A 23,027-nucleotide genomic window follows, 5' to 3' on the forward strand; every position below is an offset into this window, starting at 1 on the left:
TAAGTAATATATGATAGTTTTTCTTACCGTTCATGAGTAAAAAGTAATTTTTCTTTAGGTTAAACATCGATGAAATCAATGCTTTCGACAGAATGACCTAGAAATGCAATTAGTTTGGTATCGTTTATCCAAAACGTCGAGGGAAATAAAAGTGTACATTTGGCGCATTTTCTTACTCCATCTTAGGAAAAGTGTTTGCAAAGACCTTTCGTTTGATTGGATTTTTATCATCTTTGCGTGTACTCAATAAATTTCCCTGTTATGGGATAAAGTGTGTCTTGTGGGAATATGTGACATTTCCATCGTGTTGCTTCAGCAAGTAGTCACTTTAGAGAGCGACAGTTCCCAGTCACTCTAATTCAGAGCCTTGGGGGAAATATCAAGTCTTTGTAATGGATGAAGCCGTGTATACCATTGATGTCGTACTGTAATCTGAAAGTAACATTTACAGTAGAACAGGGGCGTTTCCATGCAATGTGTGATAAACCAAAAAATATCAAACATCAAATCAATCACCGATTGCTCTTTCTCTGAAGGCTGAAAGACCACCTTTGTACAGGATCTCTTCTAACTTACATTAGATTTGAGGTTTGTTATATGTTAAATGTGCTGTAAGACTGGAAAAGTTCACCAAGGATGTGTACTTTCTGCACTAGGTCTATGATGGACCGTCGGACACTTCTGCATCTGTCCAGGAGCTCTTCTTTGACAGAGGCACCAGGGGACAAGCCACCAGCGGCAGTATCCTATCGACCGGCCACCATCTTTATATTGCGTACTACGTCAGCAGCCCCAAAACTGCCAACGTCACAGTAGTTGCCAGCTACGCTGCGACAGGCAAGTATCAAGGCATCCATTCAAATTCAAGCATATTTTTTTTATATTTGCCCAACCTCATCACGCATACACGTACACCGTTGCAAATAATAGCTATTAACGTAAGTCTAGTTATGATGGATGAATTTATATTGTTTGCCATATGCATCCATTAGTACAGTTGCCTAGGGATTAACATAGTGGTGCAAAAGCTATCGTTACTGAAAAAAAATAATGTGAATATGACATGATGAAGGAGATATTCGTCTGAAAAACGCTGATTATCACATTGCGAGTCTCTCAAAGGATTGCCTTTGTTACAGAATAACGCTGGGTCCTTTTACTTCTGAGTTACGTCCTATCGAACATGGCAACCGTGAATAGAACTGGACAAAGAGTATTCTGACCCTGTTTACCATTTCTGTTCAATAAATTTTGGTATTGATTGAAGGTTTTTCAGTGGGGAGTTGGGGGGCAAATGTTATCGGGTCCAGTAGAATAAGTTTTATCCGCAGTGGATTCCTTTGTTTCTCATGCGTTAATTCCAGCCCTTTCATCTGTATTACTTTGGGAAGCTGAGTGAAGAGGTCAGGTCACACTGCCATACGTCCACATGAAATATCTCCCCAGTTAATCGTATGTGCTGCCGGCTGCCGTTTTTACTACGGTAATACAATTGGAACTCATCGATTGTTCCATATCTCAACGGTGGAAGCTTTGAACAACTTCAATTCCGTTTGGTGCTTCCGTGCCCTCTTCTGCTGCTGTCTTGGTCAACTTTCGGCAAGTTCAAAGCCACAGACATCCGCCTAGGGCATAGATCTCTCAAAAGGGACAGATTATATAACAACCAATAATATAGTATCTCAGTATTATATATACCGATGGAATCCTGGCGTGACTAGTAATCTTGAGTATACATTGCTTCGTTGATGAATATCATCACGATTCTTACAAATGTACCTTTTTTTGGCAAATTTGTGCATTATTTTTAACCAATTCTGTTGACCCGACCACGTTCTGTCCTTACAAATTTGACAATATCTATATAATTTTAAACTGTTCTTATTTCTCGCTTTACACCTGTAGCAGCTGCTTGTCATATCAAGTTTTCGTAAGCGAAAGGTTGTCGCATTACGCATAAATGAACTGCGACATTTCATCACAAGAATTGGTATCGATCATCGTGGCAGTGAAGAGTTTATCAAACACTAGTGTCAAGCGTAGTGATTGAAAACAGTAGAACTAATTGAATTTTCACAAATATGACTATATCAAAATGCAGAACAGTGACTCTTGGCATTTCACGGCGACGCAACTAGTATAAATTTAGCGTCAAGAATGTCAAGATATGGAGTTCAGATTAAGTTTGTTATGTTGCTCTAATATCATACATGTTCATTTCCCTGTTACATAGTGACACCGAATATTAGGATGAAATACAGTGAATATAGAGATTTCACTTAAGATATTTTCCTCTATGTACCATACACGGCAAAAAATCAATGGCGTGTTTTGGTCCCAGCGCAAACTTACGACATTAAGTATCCCTTAGCATGGGTATCCAATTACAGAAATTACCAAGAAGTGGAGAGGTCATTCATCGCTCTCTATTTAGAGACTTCAGTTATTATGGGTAAAGTGTATAGCACCTCTTGTGGTCGTGCCATTTCACTGAGGAGAATATATGATGTTCCCGGGCCTTTTAGGCACATGTTTCTCTTGATATATGATACCACTACATCTGGGTCCATTTCGGGTTGATTCCCACGGGTGATTTTTAAATTAAAGTCTTGAGTAAGGAAACCGTGTGCATATTTATTTCATGAAATACTGTTTCGTGGGGAGCCGGTCTTGTCAATTTGTCACCAAATACGTTTGAAAGCATCATACATTTGCCCTTGGTGAGTATTAAGCATGTGCGTCATCATGCGACAAGCCCAATCTTCGCATTAATTTCCTGTAAAGCTGGATTATATGCTGACTATACATTATGTCTCTCAAAGAGTCTTGAATTATCTTAACTTCACAATGACAACTATACCATTACGAAATGTAAAGTCCATTAAATGTTTTATTTCAGGATAGAAGCTAAGTCTGGTACATTCTGCTATATTTCCTTTAAGGGGCGTATTAACATAGTATCAATTTAGCAAAGATAGATTACTTTGAGGTGACACTATATCATTTATTTGTTACTCAAACTACTCTCTCGATATTTTGTATTCGAACATATGATTGTTGTGCATATCGCTGCATGTAGGCGATTGCCTAACCACAGGGTTCAAAATAGCGGGCTGCCACCAGAATTTAAACTACTTTCGGTATAGAAGAGAACTTTCCAATAGTGTAAGATAAAGAATGTGACGTAAGTGGTAGGTAGACATGCTGTAATGTATCCAGCGAAAACCTTCACCTGAATCTATTTTGGTTGAAATACTTCGTCCTTCCTATTGTTAGCTTGACTCAAGGTCTTCTTTTCTTCAGATTCGACCCCCAAGATATCTGGCTGCTATTCGCCGCAGGATTTCTCCGTACGTCGGCTGAGAGGCCAGTTTTCGGCGCGGAATGATACCGACCAGCTCAGCAGTAAGTGATCGCGTAGGGCACCGGCACATAACACACACAACCCCCAAGGGAACCAATTTTAATGGCAGCACTAATCATCCAGCCTTCGTTTCAGTTCGTGGGTCATCTCATCCTGCGGCCATGTTCCAAACAGGTCGATCAAACATAACTCGGATTTGGAATATCACTGGCAAAGAATCGCATTTCAAAATCTCGTCCAAATTGCACAGAAATGTCTCCAACCGTATTGAGATAGAGACATCTTTCTGGCAGGTGATCGTGGAGACTAATAAACAAAAATTGCCCGAGGCGTTTCAGTGGGCTGCTCTTTCTTTCGTATATGAGGCACTGTTTGATTCATATTTATAATCTGGAGGATCTTGCTGATGCGGATGATTTATTGAAGTTTGGCCGCAGGAAAAGTGCAAGGGGAGCAAGTATGGTATTCACTCTCACCACTGGGATTAATATTGTGACTTCGTGCCTACCCCTCAAGCTATCTTTTCATCAACGGTTCAGACTCATTGGTTACGAACAGGTCTCAGATAGTGGAATAAAATCCCAACTATTCCAACAAATGAAGTTCTATTTTCACTACGAACTGCGACTGTATGAGCAAAACGTTGTCTCCATGTTGTAAGTAGACCCCAAACATTCCCGATTTTACATCCAAAAAGTTAACTGATTACGTTATTTGCAACTAACTTTTTAATAATAATCATTATTATTACTTCCTCTGCCGATTTTAGATAACTAGTTGATGATCAAAACGGAAAAAGAAACGCACATTCTTAAAATTGTGATGCATTTAACCCCTTAAAAGCAGACCGTCGATAATGTTACACAATGTGTGCCTATAATCTATGCCGATTGACATTACCATTCAGAAGATACAGGGAGAGATTTTGATTAACCTCAATAACCTCTTATAATTATGTCTAAAAGTCACAAGACGTGCTGAACTGACTACGACACCACCTAAGAGTCAAGTAGTTCATATTTCTGCTACCTAACTGAAAGGTCGTGTAGCCTTTTGGATAACTTCTCACTTCCCATCCGCACCCCGACACCTTAGGTTAGAATGGGAACCCAAAGGTAAATACCAGTTGCCATCAGTTGGAAAATTGACGTCAATATGGCGTCATGCTCGCCCTATTGAGGTAAACTCAAACCATTTGGATATAAATGAGTAGGCGGTGATGTCCTGAAGTCTTGATCTCAACGCGGTTACTGAGGACAACAACTAGAAAGACCCACATCTTATTCCTTGGGTTGAATAAAGCTTTTCTTGCAAGCGTTACATGTTTTGAGTAGTTAAGTAGCCTCCAATGGCATGTCATTCGTGCATTTATATCAGAATACTGCAAAAATAAGGTTAATGGGATTCTGGTCTTCTGCGGTTTCCATGACTTGCTGTTTTTACATGTTTTGAGTAGTTAAGTAGCCTCCAATGGTATGTCATTCGTGCATTTATATCAGTATACTGCAAAAATAAAATTGATGGGATTCTGGTCATCTGCATTTTCTATGACTTGCTGTTTTTTGTCGTTTACAGGTTTCTTCTGCACTGCACTGCTCAACGCGCGGGCAACAAAGCATTACCTCTTCAAAGTCAAAGAGATGACCCTACAGGGAGACCCCTCCAATAATTGCGTGTTAGAAGGCTTCGCATTTTACGACGGCAACAACACAGACGCGCCAATGTATGGACCGTTTTGCGGCAGCGAGCCGTCCAATAAACCATTGCCGTTTGTCTCATCTGGGGATATGTTAGTAGTGGCATACTCCTACCTCGGTAGTGGACAGGTTGTCGCAGACTACAGACAAACTGGTAAGGATAAACAACAAAGTGTGTTCCCACACATTTAAGGCAATCTTGCAAAATAGTACACGGCTACAATTTAGTAGAATTAAGAATTTATTAATGTTGACAAAATACGTTCACTGAATCATCACTTAACGATTCAATAAATCATGAAACATATTGGAGTGAGCATTCATCATGAAAAATCTGCAGAGTCAGCATATTCGTATGAGACCAATGATTGAGTGAGGAGCCGGAATATTCAAAACTTTATTACACCTTGAAAATGACCCATAAAGTGGGTTTTATGCCGGTTTGGCATATCGAGAACAGTAACGGTATCTTTAGTACGCAGGTGTTTCATACGCTGGTCATGGTTCCGTGACATTTCTTCAAATATCCGCATTTCAACCCTGGCGGGCAAATGCCTTAAGTTATTAGAACTTATTACTTGGGAATTCTAAGAATAACATTAAGAGGCGCTTATGACTTAATATCACAAAATCTAACAGAAAGACATTCTTCTTTCTTTCATGAAATGTAAAATTGGAACTCATGGCAACCGATGAGCTCAAGTAAATGGCATGATCTCAATAAAGAAAGCTACATTCCATCTTACAATATAGCATTAACCAACAAAAAAGGTTTTTTAAGCAAGCGATTGGTAAAAAGTTACTCAATATACATGTAGTTTGCAATCTCCTAGTAGGCACTGTATTCCGCGGGGAGGAAGTTATGAATATAGGACAGCCTCATGTTTACCAAGGTAGCTTCGTGTAAGAGCCAAGGTGACCTAAAGAGGCCGTGAGAAGTGCTATAATGGCTTATATACTATATATTAATAGTTACGACGTGGGCGTTTATGTGTGCTTCGTGATGCCACGACTCATTTTTCAGTTACACCTGCGTTAACTTGAAAAGTCAGGTAGTAAATGTTGGTAAAGAATTATATTTCTACCTTATTTTGTTCTAGTCAAAGCTTTTTTTAATTATTTTTTTTTACCTTGCAGACTGCAAAGACCTGTCCTCGTACCTTGATGCCAACACAACGTCGGTTGTTACGGAGTCATGTGGAAGCTTTCGTCAACCTCCCCTCTTAACTGACACTAACTTCAAATATCGTCTGGACATACAGGTAAGATAGCCTTTTTCCATTTTTCATTGATAAGTTGAATCCACGATTATATTCTCAATGGATTTCTTTTACAAATACACAACCAGCCAATTGGAAACATTTGGACTCAAGCCAGCTAAACCTTCACATCCTGTCAGTCTCCTGTTACAACTCAGCCCAAGAACAAACTTTAAATATAGCTGAATGCACACCAAGACAATCAAACATATCAAAACAATACCGCCATTTTTACGGAGGTAGTAAGGACACACCGTCTTTCCCGAATTATGACATCTCTGTATTTCTGCATCATAACTCATATATGACTGAGCTATACAAATAGTTTCACAAATGTCAAGATTCTTTTGTAACTTTGAATTGCTCCGCGTCCTTGAGATTTGGTAAATGACATTGAAAATTTCAAGTGACCGGTATGGCGCTTACAATATTGCCCTTTTGCACATTTCAAGAATCAAGCGAGTAGATCATACCCGCCTATTGCCTGAAGATGATGTTGGTGCCGAGATGTCGGGGCCTTTCCTGCTATACATTAATCATATACTTTCCGCCCCGAGTCCATACAGGGAACGTATTCCATCATGTGAAAGAACGAAGTTGTGACTTGCATCGAAAGCACTAGAAATTTAACGTTTTCTCTTTTAACGAGAAAATTAGCTTGATTGGCGTGAAATTGCATTTGCTGCTTGTAGGTAGCGGAACAAAACTACATCCAGATGAAGATTGTCAGGTTTGCCGACTACCAAGATGTCTTCTACGTGTGTGAAACTCTGCAGAAGAGATGCGAAGAAAACTTTGAGGTTAGTATTTAAAGTTGCACATGCGGTTGGTGGTTACTAATTGTCACTTGGCGTTTGGAAGAACTATGAACTACCATTTAGTTTTAAAGACCAATAGTGATGTCAATTGTCAATCCCGGAATTGATATATTTTCTTCCGTTTATGAAATTTATCATTATTTCAGCTATTATTTCAGCTATTATTTATTGTACGGTATTGTGTCCTAATGAGGGATACATATTCTCACTGATAGATATCTGTGATACTGTATCAACCTGTTTTCAAAGAAAATTGTTTCATTGGTAGCTTCACTTATTGTATTGGTATACCTTCACTTGTTGAATCATATTCTAACTCTAGAATTTGGTAAACATTTTTCCATTTTTTGCAGATCTACGAGCCAAACGGTGACAACAAATGGCGGATATATTCCTACTGCCCCTACTACGAACAGGCAAAGACAGAAGTAGTGACGTCATCAGGGAACAAAGTCTATGTCGTCTACTCAACCAACTGTCGGTGGGCAAGGAGTGGATTCTTCTTCTCTTACGAAGTCAAAAGTGAGTATTTCATTGCAAGGGCAGAATGTTCTCCCCATCTTGTTGTTTTTGTATAAACACTTGCTCTCAAGTGACAATGACGTAAGCATTGTCCGCCATGTTGAATGGTTAAACCTAAAGGTTGCCAGGTACATTTGACTATCAGTATGTTTATGTAATTACGGTTGCGTGCAGAAACATAAAACACTTTATAGATGTAGATCTCGCCGGTTCAACGAACAATCATGGCGGCATCATGCAGCATAACGTATTAGAAAAACACCGTGTTGTGTTGGACTTAGGTTCTCCATACCATAGCTATGTCTATGAATGTCATTGTTACAAAACATATCATAAAATGTAAGAGATGTTTTGTTATGTTAGAGCCAGGTCAGCCTCATGACCACCAGAGATGATCAAGCACCTCATGTTTTCCTCACAGTCATGACCACGGGATTATGTACTCAGTGTCGGTATTTGTCTTGGTCGTGAGTTGTTGGATTCTAGACATGGAATTCGTTTCAAGGCGATGATTTTCTAGGCCAAGACGTACAGTTTGGTTGACAACACGGAACGCCGATTCCTGCATTATGGATTACTGGAGAAATCTTCCCTCTGGGATTCAGTCGGCATGATTCCTTCAAAACAAATAATTGGGTAAATATAGAGCCATGGGTCGCCCGGAAAGGAGGAATTAGGTCAGCTAAAGCATTCCATTATACACCACTGATTAATCATAATGCATGTTACTGCCATTGAGAGCGTCTTGAAAGAGTAGGAAAACAGTGTGTTGCACTGTAAAACAATCAATCATTCGCGTCAAAATAACTTCATCCGCAATGGGACCACACAAGCAAGTCCTGGGTCACAGTTTACGGCGTGTGCTGGAAAAATCGATGGCGCAAACCCTTTGATTGCCTCCCAAAGATTCGCCGGGGCTTGTTGAGACCCCGCATTAACGCCCAAACGTTTCGGTAGCGTTGTGCTGCATACTAATAATACCGAGGAGACCACAATACGGAACATATGTGTTAATGGGAGATGGTATAAAAGTGGGAGGATATTTTTCATATTTTATGATTTTTTTTTGTTTATTTCGGTTAAAAAAGAGACTATATCATATCGTCAATTTAAAGTTTTGTTGGGAAAAATATTCCAAAATTTCGACCAATCCATCCCTACGACATCTACTTTAAAGTTTGATCCTTCAGGACTTAGATTTATCGCCCTACGACTTCAGCCTGTCGTACATGTTTTATGATTATCTTAAGCTTTTACTGTTAGCTGAATTTTCTAGTTAGAATTCGTCACAGACACGGAAGAAATATAGCTCAGCATTGATAGCGGAGCTAGCGCCGGGCCAAATTATACCCCGGGGATTTAAGATTGCAGTTTTGTATCACTTAGCTTTATTACCATGTCATTTATTTTCTTTTATCTAAAGACATATCGGACGGCAGCTTCTTCTCAAAGAGATATTCATTGTCGGATGGTAAATCTTAGCACAAGTTGCTTTGATTTTCAAAAAATAGATGCCAGCATTTGTATGCAGAGGTCATCTTTGACGAAGGATTTTTAGTCAGTCAAGTATTATGTCTGAGGGGTATTTCTGACAGCTACATACGTCCTCTGATACGAACGTTGGGCTCGGAATCGATGCAGGAACGGTTTTATGCTGACTTAAGGTGTCAAGTCCCACCCTTATTAACCCGCGGAATGCAAATGATCAGCATACCTCCCAATGGCACGGAATGATTGACGTAAAGAGGTGATGACTGGCAAGCGTACAGGACGACACCACTGGCTATTGAATACCAATCATCTCCGGGACTTGGCACCATGCAGCGATTAATAATCTTGTGCAGTGATTGATTACAACCACATGCAAACGTCGTAATCATACTTTGAGAAAGTTTTCTGACAATCTGTACAAATCAGATAGCGACGAAAATACACTTAAAGCTTGGAGTCTATCACGCCGGGATAAAGTATTCTCCACGTTGGGATTTTCGAGACGCTCGTGGAGAATGGATGGTAAGACGCCTGGGCCTACCGAGATTTAGGCGAGCTTTTAGCAGAAGTCACTATGCGAGGAGGAAGCGGCTTAGTCGTCTCCCTTGGTGATATTTGATTGATAACCAGACAAAAGTATAGAACTCGGCTTCGCGTAATGTGAAATGGGGGAATACAACCTGCCATCACAGGCTGTATCATTGAGGTGAAACATGGAATCATAATATCCCTTCACACATACATGCTTCTTTTAATCTTTTTTTTTCCAGATTTTCACCAGCTTGAGCGAATAACACAAACTTAAAAGAACCCTACCCACGACTTTTGATGGATAAAGGTAGTTTGTTATCGTCTCGCTATCTAAAAAAGGATTGAACACGATTCCGGAAGCCAGCCTTCCCTGCAAATCGTCCTAATCACGAAGAGAAACAAGTTTCCGAATCTGGCCCCAACAGTAGACGTGACCGGACCAGAGGGTTTGTCATGGGGTCGGTAATCTAACGGTGACCTTTATCTTTCCCAGGCTGTGACGGGATGTTTCCGTGCGATAATGGCCACTGTATTGACTACGCCTGGCTGTGCGATGGAGACAATGATTGTAAGGACAACAGCGACGAACGAGACTGTGAAGGTAATGCGTCATTTGCTCTAACCCCAGTGCCGGTGGGCGGGCACGTACCCAGAATAACAAGACCAGCTATCGTCACGTTAGATTGGTTTTGTCATGCTTGTGACCCCCCCCCCCCCCTTCTACACATAACTTTCCTTCAGTACTGCTGATGTGCGGGTTTTTTTCTCCTCTTTATTGGTATTTCAAAAGAAAATTATACATTCCAATAATATGCATAATCTGGACATACATGGGTCACAAAAACTAAATAAAAACCAGGACATTGTGTATAAAAGTAGTGCACACTCACAGAAACAATAGCCTCCCTTAAAACCTTAAAAATTCAAGTATCATTTGCCACCAACCAACATTGTTTATGAAGTATTAGTATCAGTACGATAAATGTCATATTGTATTTCAGTACGATTAGTATCAGATTATGTAATTTTCATACATCTATATCATTCTATCTTGTAATTCTATTTACATAAATTTGAATTAAACTAGATTGAATTAAGAACGATAAGTATCAGATTATATAAAAGTGTGTGGTTGTTTGGTATGTGCTGGTATTGACAGAACCTACGTTTGTAATTTCACCGTACCTAATCTCCATGGTTTCCACCCTAAGGCTATCCTCACTGTACGCTCGATAAGGCAGCCTTTATGTCCTTGGAAAATGCGCTTGTATCACGTATTCCATCTTATCAACGTGACGTTTGGCAACATCACAAATTAACGATCTTAATCATTAGTTGAGTGACTTCTGGTGTGGCGCTTGTTGGGCGAATACATGGAAGGGAAAAAATAACTTTTCTTAATATAAAAACCGAAAACCCGAAGTTGTAATTCTTGCCAAAGATGGTAAAAGAAATTTCATTGGTTGATGCCTACGCCACACCGATCTTGAGTGACCGTGAAATCGTACATTCAATACAAATAGAGCAGAAACAGTGACCCTGTAATAATATAACGGACGTTTTGATTGATTTTTCACGGTATGGTATCATGAATATGCACATCATTGATTAAAACCTTACGCCGAGCATCCCGCTTGCAGTTCAGGCAATTCTTCTTCTCCATAATCAATTTTTGCTATTTCTGCATCAACGTGAAATATTGATCTCCCGGCATTTGAGTTGGATGTCAGCCAGATTTTTTTTGCTGGCAGAGGTCAAATGTGAGTAGGTCACTGCCCCCCAGGTATTTTAGTCCTGTCATATTTCAAACCTTAGAAATGTCATGTTGGCATCTTTTACTGCTCCTGTGGACTGCCCTAACTGTTCAAGTATTCCTCGCGGAGTCTTTCCACTCTGCTGACATAAACACTTTGGTAAAGACAAATGTGATAATTACAACCTGTACGAATACAGTGCATAATGCCCACATCAGGGCAGTTACGGCCCGACAGAACATTACTCCACGGGTGAACGACTGGGGTCTTCTCATTCAAATGGGTTCTATCTATGGCCATATCTTTTCCCATTGACCCATTAAATGGTACATTTATTCCCAGGTTGTGGAGAGGGGCAGTTTCGCTGCAAGAACGGCATGTGTGTGTCCGTGTCACGGCGCTGCGATAAGTTCGATCATTGCGGAGATGGTTCGGATGAAGAGGACTGTGGAGGTACGATCAAAAGCGCCACCCTTCAGTGCAGTTGGTCAAGCATTGCATTCTACGCCTTCGTAGTGAATCTAGGAGCCATTAACAGTCAATTTCACACGCCCTTTTTCCAACACATAACTAGATACGTGATGTACATGTAGAGCAGATAAGTTTTTTTTTAATTACTAGCATTACATGACATTTACCACCATTGGTAAATCTCACTTTTCGTGCGGTGCAAAAAAAAACAACAGTTTGCTGCATCAACATACTGCTGTAATTGATGATTGCTGTAATTAATCTAGAGGTATCTCTTCCATTTTAGAGGTTTGGAATATCATTATATCAATTACATATATTGTCAAACAAGTAAACGTTTAATTCCTTTTACCATCTGTTTGGATCAAAATATAAGGGCTTCAACATTTTACACATCTGTCTTTTACCAATGCTGCTTTTTCCCAGACTGTACAGTGGACAGTTATCTCTGTGGAAACGGCTGGTGTATTCAGAAGGATCGCGTATGTAACGGCATCAACGACTGTGGGGACAACAGTGACGAGATGAAGTGTGTCGGTATGTTATTTCCCTTACTGTCTCCAATTTCTGGGGTTTCACATGCTTTCAATAGAGTAAGATGCACTAATGCTGCTAGTTGAATACTTAAGGTCTCATTCATGTATTATTCCGAGTGGCCAAAAAAATAACGGCTGCATGAACTTGTGTTTATATCGTTGGAAATTCTATTTTAGCCAGTCCAGCTGATCCCAAGCGTCAAACTGATGAAAGCTTGTTTGTAGCTGAAGAAATTAGCAGGCAAAGTTCGGCAGCCGCGCGCGAGGTCGGACGTGCACAGCTGGGCATTGTAGGTGATGCGGTCATGCGCTTACAGCTGAAAACTGCCTTTTTGGGGATGCAGTTTGTAATTGCTATAAAAAGAGATAGTGTGTAGTGAAAATGTTGGCAATTTTTTTTACATGATCTAGGGTAAATGTTCTCAACAAAGAACGAATGACATTTTCTATGACTTCATTAAGAACTTGCGCCTGTAAAACACGTATTATAACATGTAACATATGGGGCGAAAAAACTCCTGAATGAGACCTTAACGGTCATTGGGCAGAGTTTTGTATTCGTGAACTGTTTTAGGGTAGTGTGATGCATGATACAGAGCACATGGTTACTTCATTTTTGAATGAAAGTTTTTCTGGTCTGAAATCTCTCATAAACTGAGAGAAACTAAACTTAGCACAGAGTTTGTAGTCTTTTGATAACCAATAGCTGTGTTAACTCTTTATTGAACGGACCTTGCAAGACACGTCCTCAAATGAACTTCAATGATGTCGCAAGAGAAGCCCCAAGTCGTAATTTGCATCAACAGTAAAATCGGTCGCTTTTATAGACTTTTGCTGAGGTAATGATGCATTGGTTGGGTATGTGTAATTGAAACTGCTGGTGTGAGTTTCCACGAACCCCATTTGGATCCTAGAATAACTTTAGACTGTGCAATCAATGCCCGAGAATACTTAAAAGCACCAGTATCAACTTTTTATCTAAACTGTGCTATCATTAACAGAAAGACGTCATATTAAAATTGAAAAGGCTGAAATTGAGTCGCGTATCGTTACACAATTGGGTGACGGTGTCATTGAGCCCTTGTACATATAAAACAAAAATGTTGAAGAATGCTATTCTTTATACTTAGGCCTCGAATAGTTCTCCAGCATATCCGTAGGTCTAGAATCAACCTGTCCGATCTGAAAGGAATAAGCTGCATTTGATTGATCCATTTTTTTAAAATTCTGTGCCTAGACTTCTTTAATCATCAGCAAAGACCAATTAACGCAGTTAACGTGCACTTCCACAAAGAGCAAACAAAATATTAATCAAAAAGTTGTAACAAATTTTATCAGCAAAATTATGATAACTGTAGTTTTGCGCCAAAACTCATTGGTGCAACTTGTAAACATGGAAGTCCGTAAATTAGAGGAACAACATTTTCTATTATATGCTGTACTTATGATGATGATGGCGATGATGATGAGGATGATGATAGGTTTATTGGGAATAGAATCAATGTTGATGATGGTGATGATGATGATGATGAGAATAGGTTTATTGGGAATAGAATCAATGATGAGCAATAGCCACTGTATTTTTGCTGCCTTTTTAAACCTTTTGCGTTCTTTGAAGGATTTTTAAGTAATGTTAGCAAGATTGAGCTGTAGAAAGTACATGAAACAGTAATTCATTTGATGGTTTCTCCTCCCGACCTTGACACTACACCGTACTTTTAATCGATTCCTCTACGGTATCCCTGGTCGTGAATACACGGTTAAAAATTCCCCGTGACGACTGCTAATTGTTCAAATTAGCTTTTTCGTCTTCGTAGTACTCTCCTGACAATCTTCCGTAACGGTACTTCGTTTTCTATTCAACTGGAAGAGTGCCAATGTGCTTGCTTAGATCCATGAGCCACCATGACTTTTTCAAATCGAAATTCGATATCGCCAGGTCTAAACTCATCGATGGAGAGCACTTTGCAAATTTATATTTTTTCTCTGTATTGTTTAAAATTGCTGTTTCTACTGTTCTATATTGACCTCTAACATATTAATCAGAAGATGTAATATAAAACGTAACTTTGTGCAAGAAGCTATTGCCAGCAGCACAAACCAGACTAGAAGTAATTTTCCATTTCACGTTTCCCTAATTTTAAACTTGCCCTTCCCAATAACGACGCTTTTGGCCTTAGCTAGAGTCAAGGTTAACCGTCAATTTGGGATGAAAAGATCGAATGTTGTTGCTCTGGAAAACGTGACAAATTAGAAGAGTGGGTGCAGTCAATTAAGCAAGTAAGTGTTGTTCATTAGCCATGACCAAACCTCATCTATAACCGCCGTCCTAAGTACCAAACGGGAATAAACTCCTCGCCTATGGCACGGTTGGTCAAAACATCTATAAAGAACTGTGCAGCAGTAATTATCTAACATCATGCAAAGGGAATACTCTGTCTCGGTTGAAACCCCATGCGAACATTAGCCATTACCGTTACTGAAAAGGTTAATTCTGAGGATCAACAAAACCATACTTGTGGTAAAGTGGTTTTGCGGGCTTGAGATGCCAGCGCCGATAGAACCACTCTTGAGATGTAGTGAAGAAGCTGGAGGAATTCAAAGTTTGCTACTTGAGCCTTCAAGGGGCATGATGGGGAAGGGCGGTCAGTATGGCATCTGAATGGCAAGATAACACAGTCGGAATTGATGGACACAAGGCTAAATAGCTTTACTCATTTTAACGATCTGTGCAAGACTTTTCGTAATGACTTGATACTGCAGAGGATTTTTCATTTATTTTAATGGTCTCGCTCTTTATCATCACCATAAAAGAATGGAGATATAGTTTTGTGTATGTGTGTGTGTGTGTGTGTGTGTGTGTGTGTTTGTGTGTGTGTGTGTGTGTGTGTGTGTGTGTGTGTGTGTGTGTGTGTGTGTGTGTGTGTGTGTGTGTGTGTGTTTGTGTTTCCGGATTTTTATCATTTGCTATTGGTACATCGTCTGCAACACGGAAACAAGTCACTGTTCATGTGATCATTCCATGTGGAATAGTACAGTCCTGGACTGTTTATTCTTTGTGACATCACCGGTCACTACCTTTCCAATCGTTCCACTCATTCAAAACTCAGTTACTGACACAACATGGGTACATGGGTGAGTATTTGTGTATGAATCAATTAAGAATTTGTAGATTTAAATGGTTCTTATCTATGTTTTGGGTGTCCCTGTGGTGTAGTGGTCTGCGCTACTGTTACTTGCCACATCTGGTTCAAATTACTTGGACCAGAAAGCCCGAGTTCCTCTCCCGGGTAGAACACCTCTGGACAAGAGGCGCATTGAGTCATACCAATGGCTTTGTAAAAATGGTACATACTTTTGAAACAGTATGGAAGTTAAACACACTAGTCCCCTGCTGCAGTGATTTCACCACAGTGTGGCCCAGGGCTATGAAACGGAGATGGGCACTGCCCTATACACCTTATGGTGTGGGAGGATCTTAACTTAATCCATGTTTTACAGGATGTGGCACGGACCCGTTCCTCTGTGACAATGGAGAGTGTGCCTACAAGGCCTGGCTGTGCGACGGGGACAACGACTGTGGCGACAACAGTGACGAAATGAACTGTTGGGGTGAGTGAACTCTTTGTACTATACAAGCAACGTTTCGGTGACCTTTTGTCACCTTCCTCAGATCAATTCTGACTGGTTCACTATGCACTGCAGCTATAGGTGTCGCTGCTTACAAATGCGGTCCCAGAAGTAAAGTATTTACATTTATTAGTCGGGGTGAGTGAACTCTTTGTACTATTCAAGCGACGTTTCGGTGACCTTTTGTCGCCACCTTTCTCAGATCAATTCTGACTGGTTCACTATGTACTGCAGCTATAGGTGTCGCTGCTTACAAATGCGGTCCCAAAGGTAAAGCATTTACATACGTTAGCTGGAGTGAGTGATATACACACGGTGTGGACATTTTTGACCTTCCTCGTGTATTCCAACCGGTTATGAACTGGTACGATATGGACATTTATATTGTTACTATGCGTTTCGCCATTTTAGCCTTGCATGAAATATTATGATATTTCGATTTGTCATAAAATGTTCGTATATGTGTTTACCTCTAACGGGGTTAAACACATTATATAACATTTAGAATTAAGTGTTACGTGCAATGTTCATAGTATGCCCTCCCCAAGCCATTCCTCCCATTTGATACAATGTAACATTACTGTCAAAAGTTCTTTAGATTCATCCGTTTGTCTAGTCGGAATGGAGACTTATGAATGAGATTAATGTTTTCATTATTTCATTCTAAGTGCAAAGTCGTACCCTCAGAGGCATCTCCGTAGGCAATGTGACTACAGGCAACCATTTGTAGATCTGATCTCTACGCTTCTATGATGACATATTGCTCATATATTGCTCAAACGCCCTTTCCCGTTAATGTGTTGGTACTTTTTTGTGTTCGTGCGTGATGTCATCTTATCATATAGCTTTGTAACACCCGGGGCGCAGATTTGTTTTAAGCCTTTGGCAGCCATCGTGCGCAATGACTGATACTGATGGGTAAAAACCTTTACCAACATACGGACGTAAAACTGTAGTGTTTTTGTGCGCTTTACCCTTGGGAGAAAATAAGGTCGTTCACTGTGATAGTAGACTTGATAAATTTTCCATTTTATTAATGCCTTCTTTGATAATGCTACATTGTTGCCTTGCCTAGTTGAAATGCAGTCGAACAACCGATTCATAGTCGGAGGAATTAGTTACTGTCTAATTGCAAGCTTGAATCACTGCTCAGATTTCCTTGCTTTAGATAATTTGCTTATTGTGAGTATTGCATACATTCATGTTAGTCAGTTTTCTATTTGAAAATATGAACATTTACCTCATAATCCACCATGAACATTAGGTAACACAACGCAAAGGTCTGTGCAACTGCATTAGAGCGCATAGCGACCTCCCGACTCTACAAATTACTGCCATTACCATACCATTACTATACCATCCAAGTCTACAAATTGTGATAAGATTTTTTTCCGAGGGCCCTCACAGCTAATGGCGCACAAAGAAATAAAACTCCCAATGGACAATCGCCAGAAAGTATGATCTGCAAGCTTCTCCTGTAAGTGGACTGTGCCGGCAGCTCTTTCATAAGCTTATCAACGGGTATCCCACTTCCAGCTTCGCTCATAGAAGTAGAAATGATGACAGAACGTGCCCTGTGTAGTATTAAGTATGTTGTGATTTATACCTTGCCGGGTAGACGCAAATGGTCCGTGTGTGCGGTGAGGGATTATGCTGATCTTACCGACTGATAAGACCTATAAGGTCGCCATTATATGTGCCCCATCTCACACCAGTCAACCCCAAGGTTAGCCGCTTTCTGACAGAGGCCAAGCTAGTCACGTGAGGCTTTGCTTTTAGTCCGATGGAAACCTTTATGAGAGCGATACCGATCATCAAAGTATTACAACCTGATGTACTGCACTTTGGACAGATGGTTTTATAGGTCCGTAAAATAAGATTTTACATTCGGAAGGATCTGGACAACAGGTAATATGATTTGTTTCCAGGGAGTTGTATGCTTTAGCGAAAGAGTAGTTACATCCACACCAGCAAATCTGTGTAGTTATTTACTCCATAGAACAACACGGTGTGTTTTGAGCTAAAAGGCAACTTTTCTTCATTAAAATGAACTTTCATTGTTAAACCATATATTACCAACCCGATTTTGTATGCTGTTCTACCGATCTAACTTGGCATGCTTCCGAAATTGGTTTTGATTGAATATCAAGCCCGTGATTTAAACTTCTAATAAATAGAACACTGGTCTCGAAGGAAATGTAGAATGCCGAAATGACTTTTCAAAGGATAATGATGATAGTCAAGGTTAGATATTGTGCTAATAGGAATTGCACAACTGTCCTCTTACATTCAACGCACGTTCTAGTTGTCCTGATGAATATGGTAGTCAAACTTCGTATACTTCAAAGAGGACACACTATTAAAATCGATTCCTGCTTTACCAAAGAAATGACTATGATATATTCGTAGCCTAAACAGCAAAATAACATTTTAAACCATATCAATATGGTTTCAGCAGATAACGTCAAGAGGAATGTGAAAATGTAGCAAAACCATAGCTTTAATTAATACGAACCTATATGTAGTGAAACCATAGCTTTAATTAGTACGAACCTAAAATGCAAAGTAATGAGAAATACGTAATTTTGTGCATGTCAATAATCTAAAAGTAGAACTTTAATAAGACACGTCTAGCTTCAAGCTCAACCCATCTTTTATTGTCAAATTTGTAGTGTATGATGAAGGTAACATAAAAGGATTCTTATTATTGCAAGAGCGTATGACATGAAAGGTATAAAACAAAACGAAATACCCTCAAGAGATATTGCATTAAGCTTATAAGTATTATATATGGTCCTTGTTATCAGTAATCTCAGAAAAATAAGATTCTATTTTACATTACTCATTAGCAATAGTAGTAGTCTGAATGAGACTATTAATATGCATATTGTATAAGATAGACTGATTAGCCGAATAGAATGTTATCTATGTACCAGTGAATGCCATACTTTGTACCTTGTACAATTGTTTTGTGCAATAAAGTTATTATTATTATTATTATTATGCTGCTTAAGCTCAACAATACCTATTATCTCAGTGTTGCACTCATGGGGTTCAACAAACAAACGAAATGACTACGGATTTAAATTCTCTGCTGTAATGTTGACGAACATAGATTCTCCATACAGAAAAATGTCATTTATAAAGGTTATGGCCATTGTTTACATTATCTTATACATAGTCATGATAAGCTATGGCAACATGATGTGGTATGTCAATGAAGACTCTACTGGATGAATGTCATTTCTATAATAATCAACATATAACCTTTTGCTTCAGCTTGTTATTTCATCAGTCCCTACCCCCATGCCCAATTAAGTTTATCCTGTCACATGTTGAGTATCATAAGCAGTAACTTTGAAGATCTCTTTTGTGGCTCTGAAAGTAAAATAATGTATCATTGACATTGAAATGAAGCATTGTTGTCACTGGGATCGTTCCAGCTCAAAACGATTCTAAGCCAGATAGTTAGCACTGAACTATACAAAACACACACTTAAGTGATCATCCTTTTATCAACCAACAACTAAGTTGTTTTGAAAGTTTCTTTTTGTCTTGGTAACTTAAGATGTGACAAGTTTGGGAGCTTTGGGTGGGTATTCCATGGCTACTGGTGAACCTATCCATGGACTTACCTGCGGCTATGCTCAGATCAATAGTAAAGCAACGGCATTGCCAAACAGTATCGAAGTTCCCACAGAGGTTTATTGCGTCTGCGATTCTTCTTCGATTAGGTCGTTGACTTTTGGAGCCAGGTTGTCGGGCTCTCCCCTACTGCTACATTCTCCAACAAAGCCCCCGGGGGTGCTCATCAACAAAATAGCATTGTGGACCCATTTTGAGTGGCGCGTGACCAATACCAATTGCCATCTCTGGTATCAAGGAACATTTTTCTTGCACAATCTGGACCACTGGTTATGAATGGGCAGCGCCATCATAATATCTTGCTTGGACTGAAGGCTCCATGGTGGCGCCGTGGATACTGTTAACGTTATTATCTATAAGATTGTGGTGGAGAATCCTTGACCAATTGTCGTGCGCTGTCCTATAACTGCATTATCTGTGTTACACGCAAGTGGGCACCTTGTTCCAATAAGAACTGCTACAGAATGGTAAAAATTTGCAGAAGAAAAGAAATGTATTCCGCTTATCGATGAAAAATTTAACCAAGCAGTGTGTTGTGGTATTGCGGTTAGCATTTCCAGTTTTGGACTACGAGGTTGGTATTGAACTCAATTAATCATAGGTGTTTCAGGCTATTGGAGGGTAAGCAGAAGATGCCGTGTTTAAGGAGAACCACAATTTGAGTATATCAAAGAACCCACCATGCTCATCGACATGAGTACATGACCACATCCCAGTACTTCCTAACCCTCAGGCTAGTCCATGGAGTGACCTTTTGTTAGCTGGGTACTCCAGGTCGCGTGCTATACTAACAAATCTGATGATGAAAACAAAAAAAGTACAGATAGCGTGTTTTCAATCTCTTACTGACGCTTGCACCCACTATTTATCTATACTACCCTACTATAATCATACATTCATCACTTTGGTGTCAAACAGTATGAGACACGAGAGGCAATGTAATGATACTTCTATCCTCGATGTAGATTGAAGGCAATAGATGATAGTTTTTACAGAAGAGGTATTCGGAATTTTTTGAATGAAGTTAATGCAACTCTTGCGAATACTTTCATGTTGAAATGCTGTTTTCATTATACGAGCTAGAAGTGGTTCACTTTGAACTGATGACTAAGAATTCACTTCAACAGTTCATGTTGAGTTCAGTTCAGTTCATGATGGTAGGCTGATTCTCACATCCATATATCACACTCCTTGCTGTTTTAATTAGGATAAAAGTCGACAGCCTATCCAATTCGGAAGATCAGACGGCGTTCTATTGAGGGTTTGTGAAAGTTATTGGCGTCAAAGGTCAAGTGATTCTTGGCACACAAAGAAAGTAATCTCGCAAAGCGGCGCTAATCAAATTGTGCTCGTCTATCAAAGTGACTGCTTAGATGATGCTACCAACGTTTGTCGAATACTGATCATTTAGCCAGGAAATGGCGGCTAATTTTTCATCATTTAATCTTGGGTAATTGCTGGGTACATGCGTGTCCAATACGTCACCGTTCTGTCCTAACCATCAGGCTTATGAAATTCAATGCTCATTGTTCAGAACTTTCAGATCATCCCTCAAAACATAGATGCAATCCCTGCACACATGTATTATACATGCAGCTTCAGAGCGATACTTTTGGAGCTAGTTTCAGCATCTGAATTTTGCATCATCCTTTATCAGGAAGCAGAATATATAGTACATTAAGACGGACGACGGATTTCGACTAACCTTAAGGGAATGCTCTGTTCATCCTTCATCTGTCATCTTTGCCTTTTGGCAGTCTTAACCGCTAGGGCACCTCCATTCTATATTCATTGGTAGGCTTACGAACAAAAATTCAACAAATTCTACCAGACTTTTTTAGTCTGATATTACAATTTAATGAAAAGGGTTGATAAATTAGGAAGCCAGGGGCTAAATGAATCATTGTACTGTAAGATTAGTCTATCGAGGTCTTACCAGAAAGATTAGAAGTTTCTGCATTTGACTGTTTTATTTGATGATGTGCATACTGTTGGATACAGGCTGCGGGGTGGAGCGGTTCACCTGTGACAACGGCTTCTGTATCGAGAGGGACCGAGTGTGTGACGGCAACAACGACTGTGGAGACGATAGTGACGAAATGGACTGTGAAGGTATATAGGATTAATAAAACCGTAACTATAGACTAATAACTGCTCAACAAGAAAGGTCTTCAGTCTTCCTGGCCGTCCGTGATGGTTTGCGCATTATGGGGTGCTTCGAAGTCAAATATTTACTATCTGATTAACTGAAGAATCTATTTACAGGTCTTTTGGTACATGGTCTGTTGCAACTTAAGGTTGAGAATAATTTGGTCAGATGATCAAAAAAACTAAGACGTGTGTTGTGTGGCATTTTGTATACTGTCATGATGTCTCTTTTTGTGCATCATGTTAAGAATTGGTGTTTTTGTATGCTTTCTGTTTGTTTTTCCTCGTTTTCACATCGCTCGTTTTCTTTCTTTTTCCAGAGGAGTTGCGGACGTTTGGTATGTGTGCTTGTTCATGCTTCTGACTAGACATATTCGTTTATTTCATACAGGCCTTTATTACTTTATTCTAATTTTCTGCAAAATGTTTCATGTTCCATTGTTCGTCTTTTGTGTTCATCACATATTGTTTTGACATTCCATTGTTCAACAGTACAGATGTGGGCATGTTTGTAACAACTCTTCTTTCTACAGGGTGTAAGAACGCTTTTGTGTGCACCAATGGAGAGTGTATTTCCAAGCCATGGGTCTGTGACGGAGAGGATGACTGTGGCGACTACAGTGACGAACGTGACTGTGGTGGTCAGTAACTACATTATTTATACTCGCAGTTTACGTTAGTCATTGTACTGACTTCTGTATCATTGCCTTCGCCGTAGGCAGAAGGGTATATTTTTGGTCTGAATTTGTGGAATGATGGTGTTGGCGATATAACTCTTGATGCCATGGACGGATGTTAGTGATTTTGGTAGGTAAGTTTCTGTTGGGGAGACGAAGGTCAAGTTCGAAGATGGGTCTTCTGGGGTGCTTCAGTTGACCTTTTGTGTTTGTCGGTTTGTTTGTTGGTGGCATAAATCGTTGATATAGCAGTTGTATTCCATCGTGTTCTGTTGCTGCATTGATCTGGACACTCTGCAGCTACAAGCATTGATATCAATAATAAGTTTATTGCAAGTTCTTGCCCGTAGGCTAATTGCAAGTACATGTAACATGGAAGGACGGACAGACACTTGGTAACAATATAGCATGTGACTACTCTAGTCCAAATACTAACACTAAATTCTATCTTATTTGGGTTTGACTTCTTTTTCCGGGACAGTGG

The 23,027-nt window shown here is 39.8% G+C and overlaps 2 protein-coding genes across 8 annotated transcripts in view; both read left to right on the plus strand.

Annotated features, from left to right (window-relative positions):
- LOC136448735 (tolloid-like protein 2) overlaps nucleotides 1-3,413 on the plus strand; it is a 40,259-nt gene extending 36,846 nt beyond the window's left edge. The window contains exons 6-7 of the mRNA XM_066448381.1: nucleotides 657-837; nucleotides 3,304-3,413. Coding sequence (XP_066304478.1) covers nucleotides 657-837; nucleotides 3,304-3,413 — 291 coding nt within the window. The remainder of the gene's footprint in view (nucleotides 1-656; nucleotides 838-3,303) is intronic.
- LOC136448421 (G-protein coupled receptor GRL101-like) overlaps nucleotides 3,282-23,027 on the plus strand; it is a 41,580-nt gene continuing 21,834 nt past the window's right edge. For 6 of the 7 annotated variants that reach the window (XM_066447917.1, XM_066447921.1, XM_066447922.1 and 3 more), the window contains exons 1-12: nucleotides 3,282-3,405; nucleotides 4,940-5,215; nucleotides 6,199-6,323; nucleotides 7,013-7,120; nucleotides 7,492-7,660; nucleotides 10,176-10,283; nucleotides 11,779-11,889; nucleotides 12,334-12,444; nucleotides 15,945-16,055; nucleotides 21,720-21,830; nucleotides 22,187-22,204; nucleotides 22,400-22,507. In XM_066447917.1, coding sequence (XP_066304014.1) covers nucleotides 5,005-5,215; nucleotides 6,199-6,323; nucleotides 7,013-7,120; nucleotides 7,492-7,660; nucleotides 10,176-10,283; nucleotides 11,779-11,889; nucleotides 12,334-12,444; nucleotides 15,945-16,055; nucleotides 21,720-21,830; nucleotides 22,187-22,204; nucleotides 22,400-22,507 — 1,291 coding nt within the window. In that variant the 5' untranslated portion in view covers nucleotides 3,282-3,405; nucleotides 4,940-5,004. The remainder of the gene's footprint in view (nucleotides 3,406-4,939; nucleotides 5,216-6,198; nucleotides 6,324-7,012; nucleotides 7,121-7,491; nucleotides 7,661-10,175; nucleotides 10,284-11,778; nucleotides 11,890-12,333; nucleotides 12,445-15,944; nucleotides 16,056-21,719; nucleotides 21,831-22,186; nucleotides 22,205-22,399; nucleotides 22,508-23,027) is intronic. The other variant, XM_066447920.1, reaches the window with a different exon arrangement.

The sequence above is a fragment of the Branchiostoma lanceolatum genome, chromosome 14, assembly GCF_035083965.1.
Source record: "Branchiostoma lanceolatum isolate klBraLanc5 chromosome 14, klBraLanc5.hap2, whole genome shotgun sequence".
NCBI lineage: Eukaryota > Metazoa > Chordata > Leptocardii > Amphioxiformes > Branchiostomatidae > Branchiostoma > Branchiostoma lanceolatum.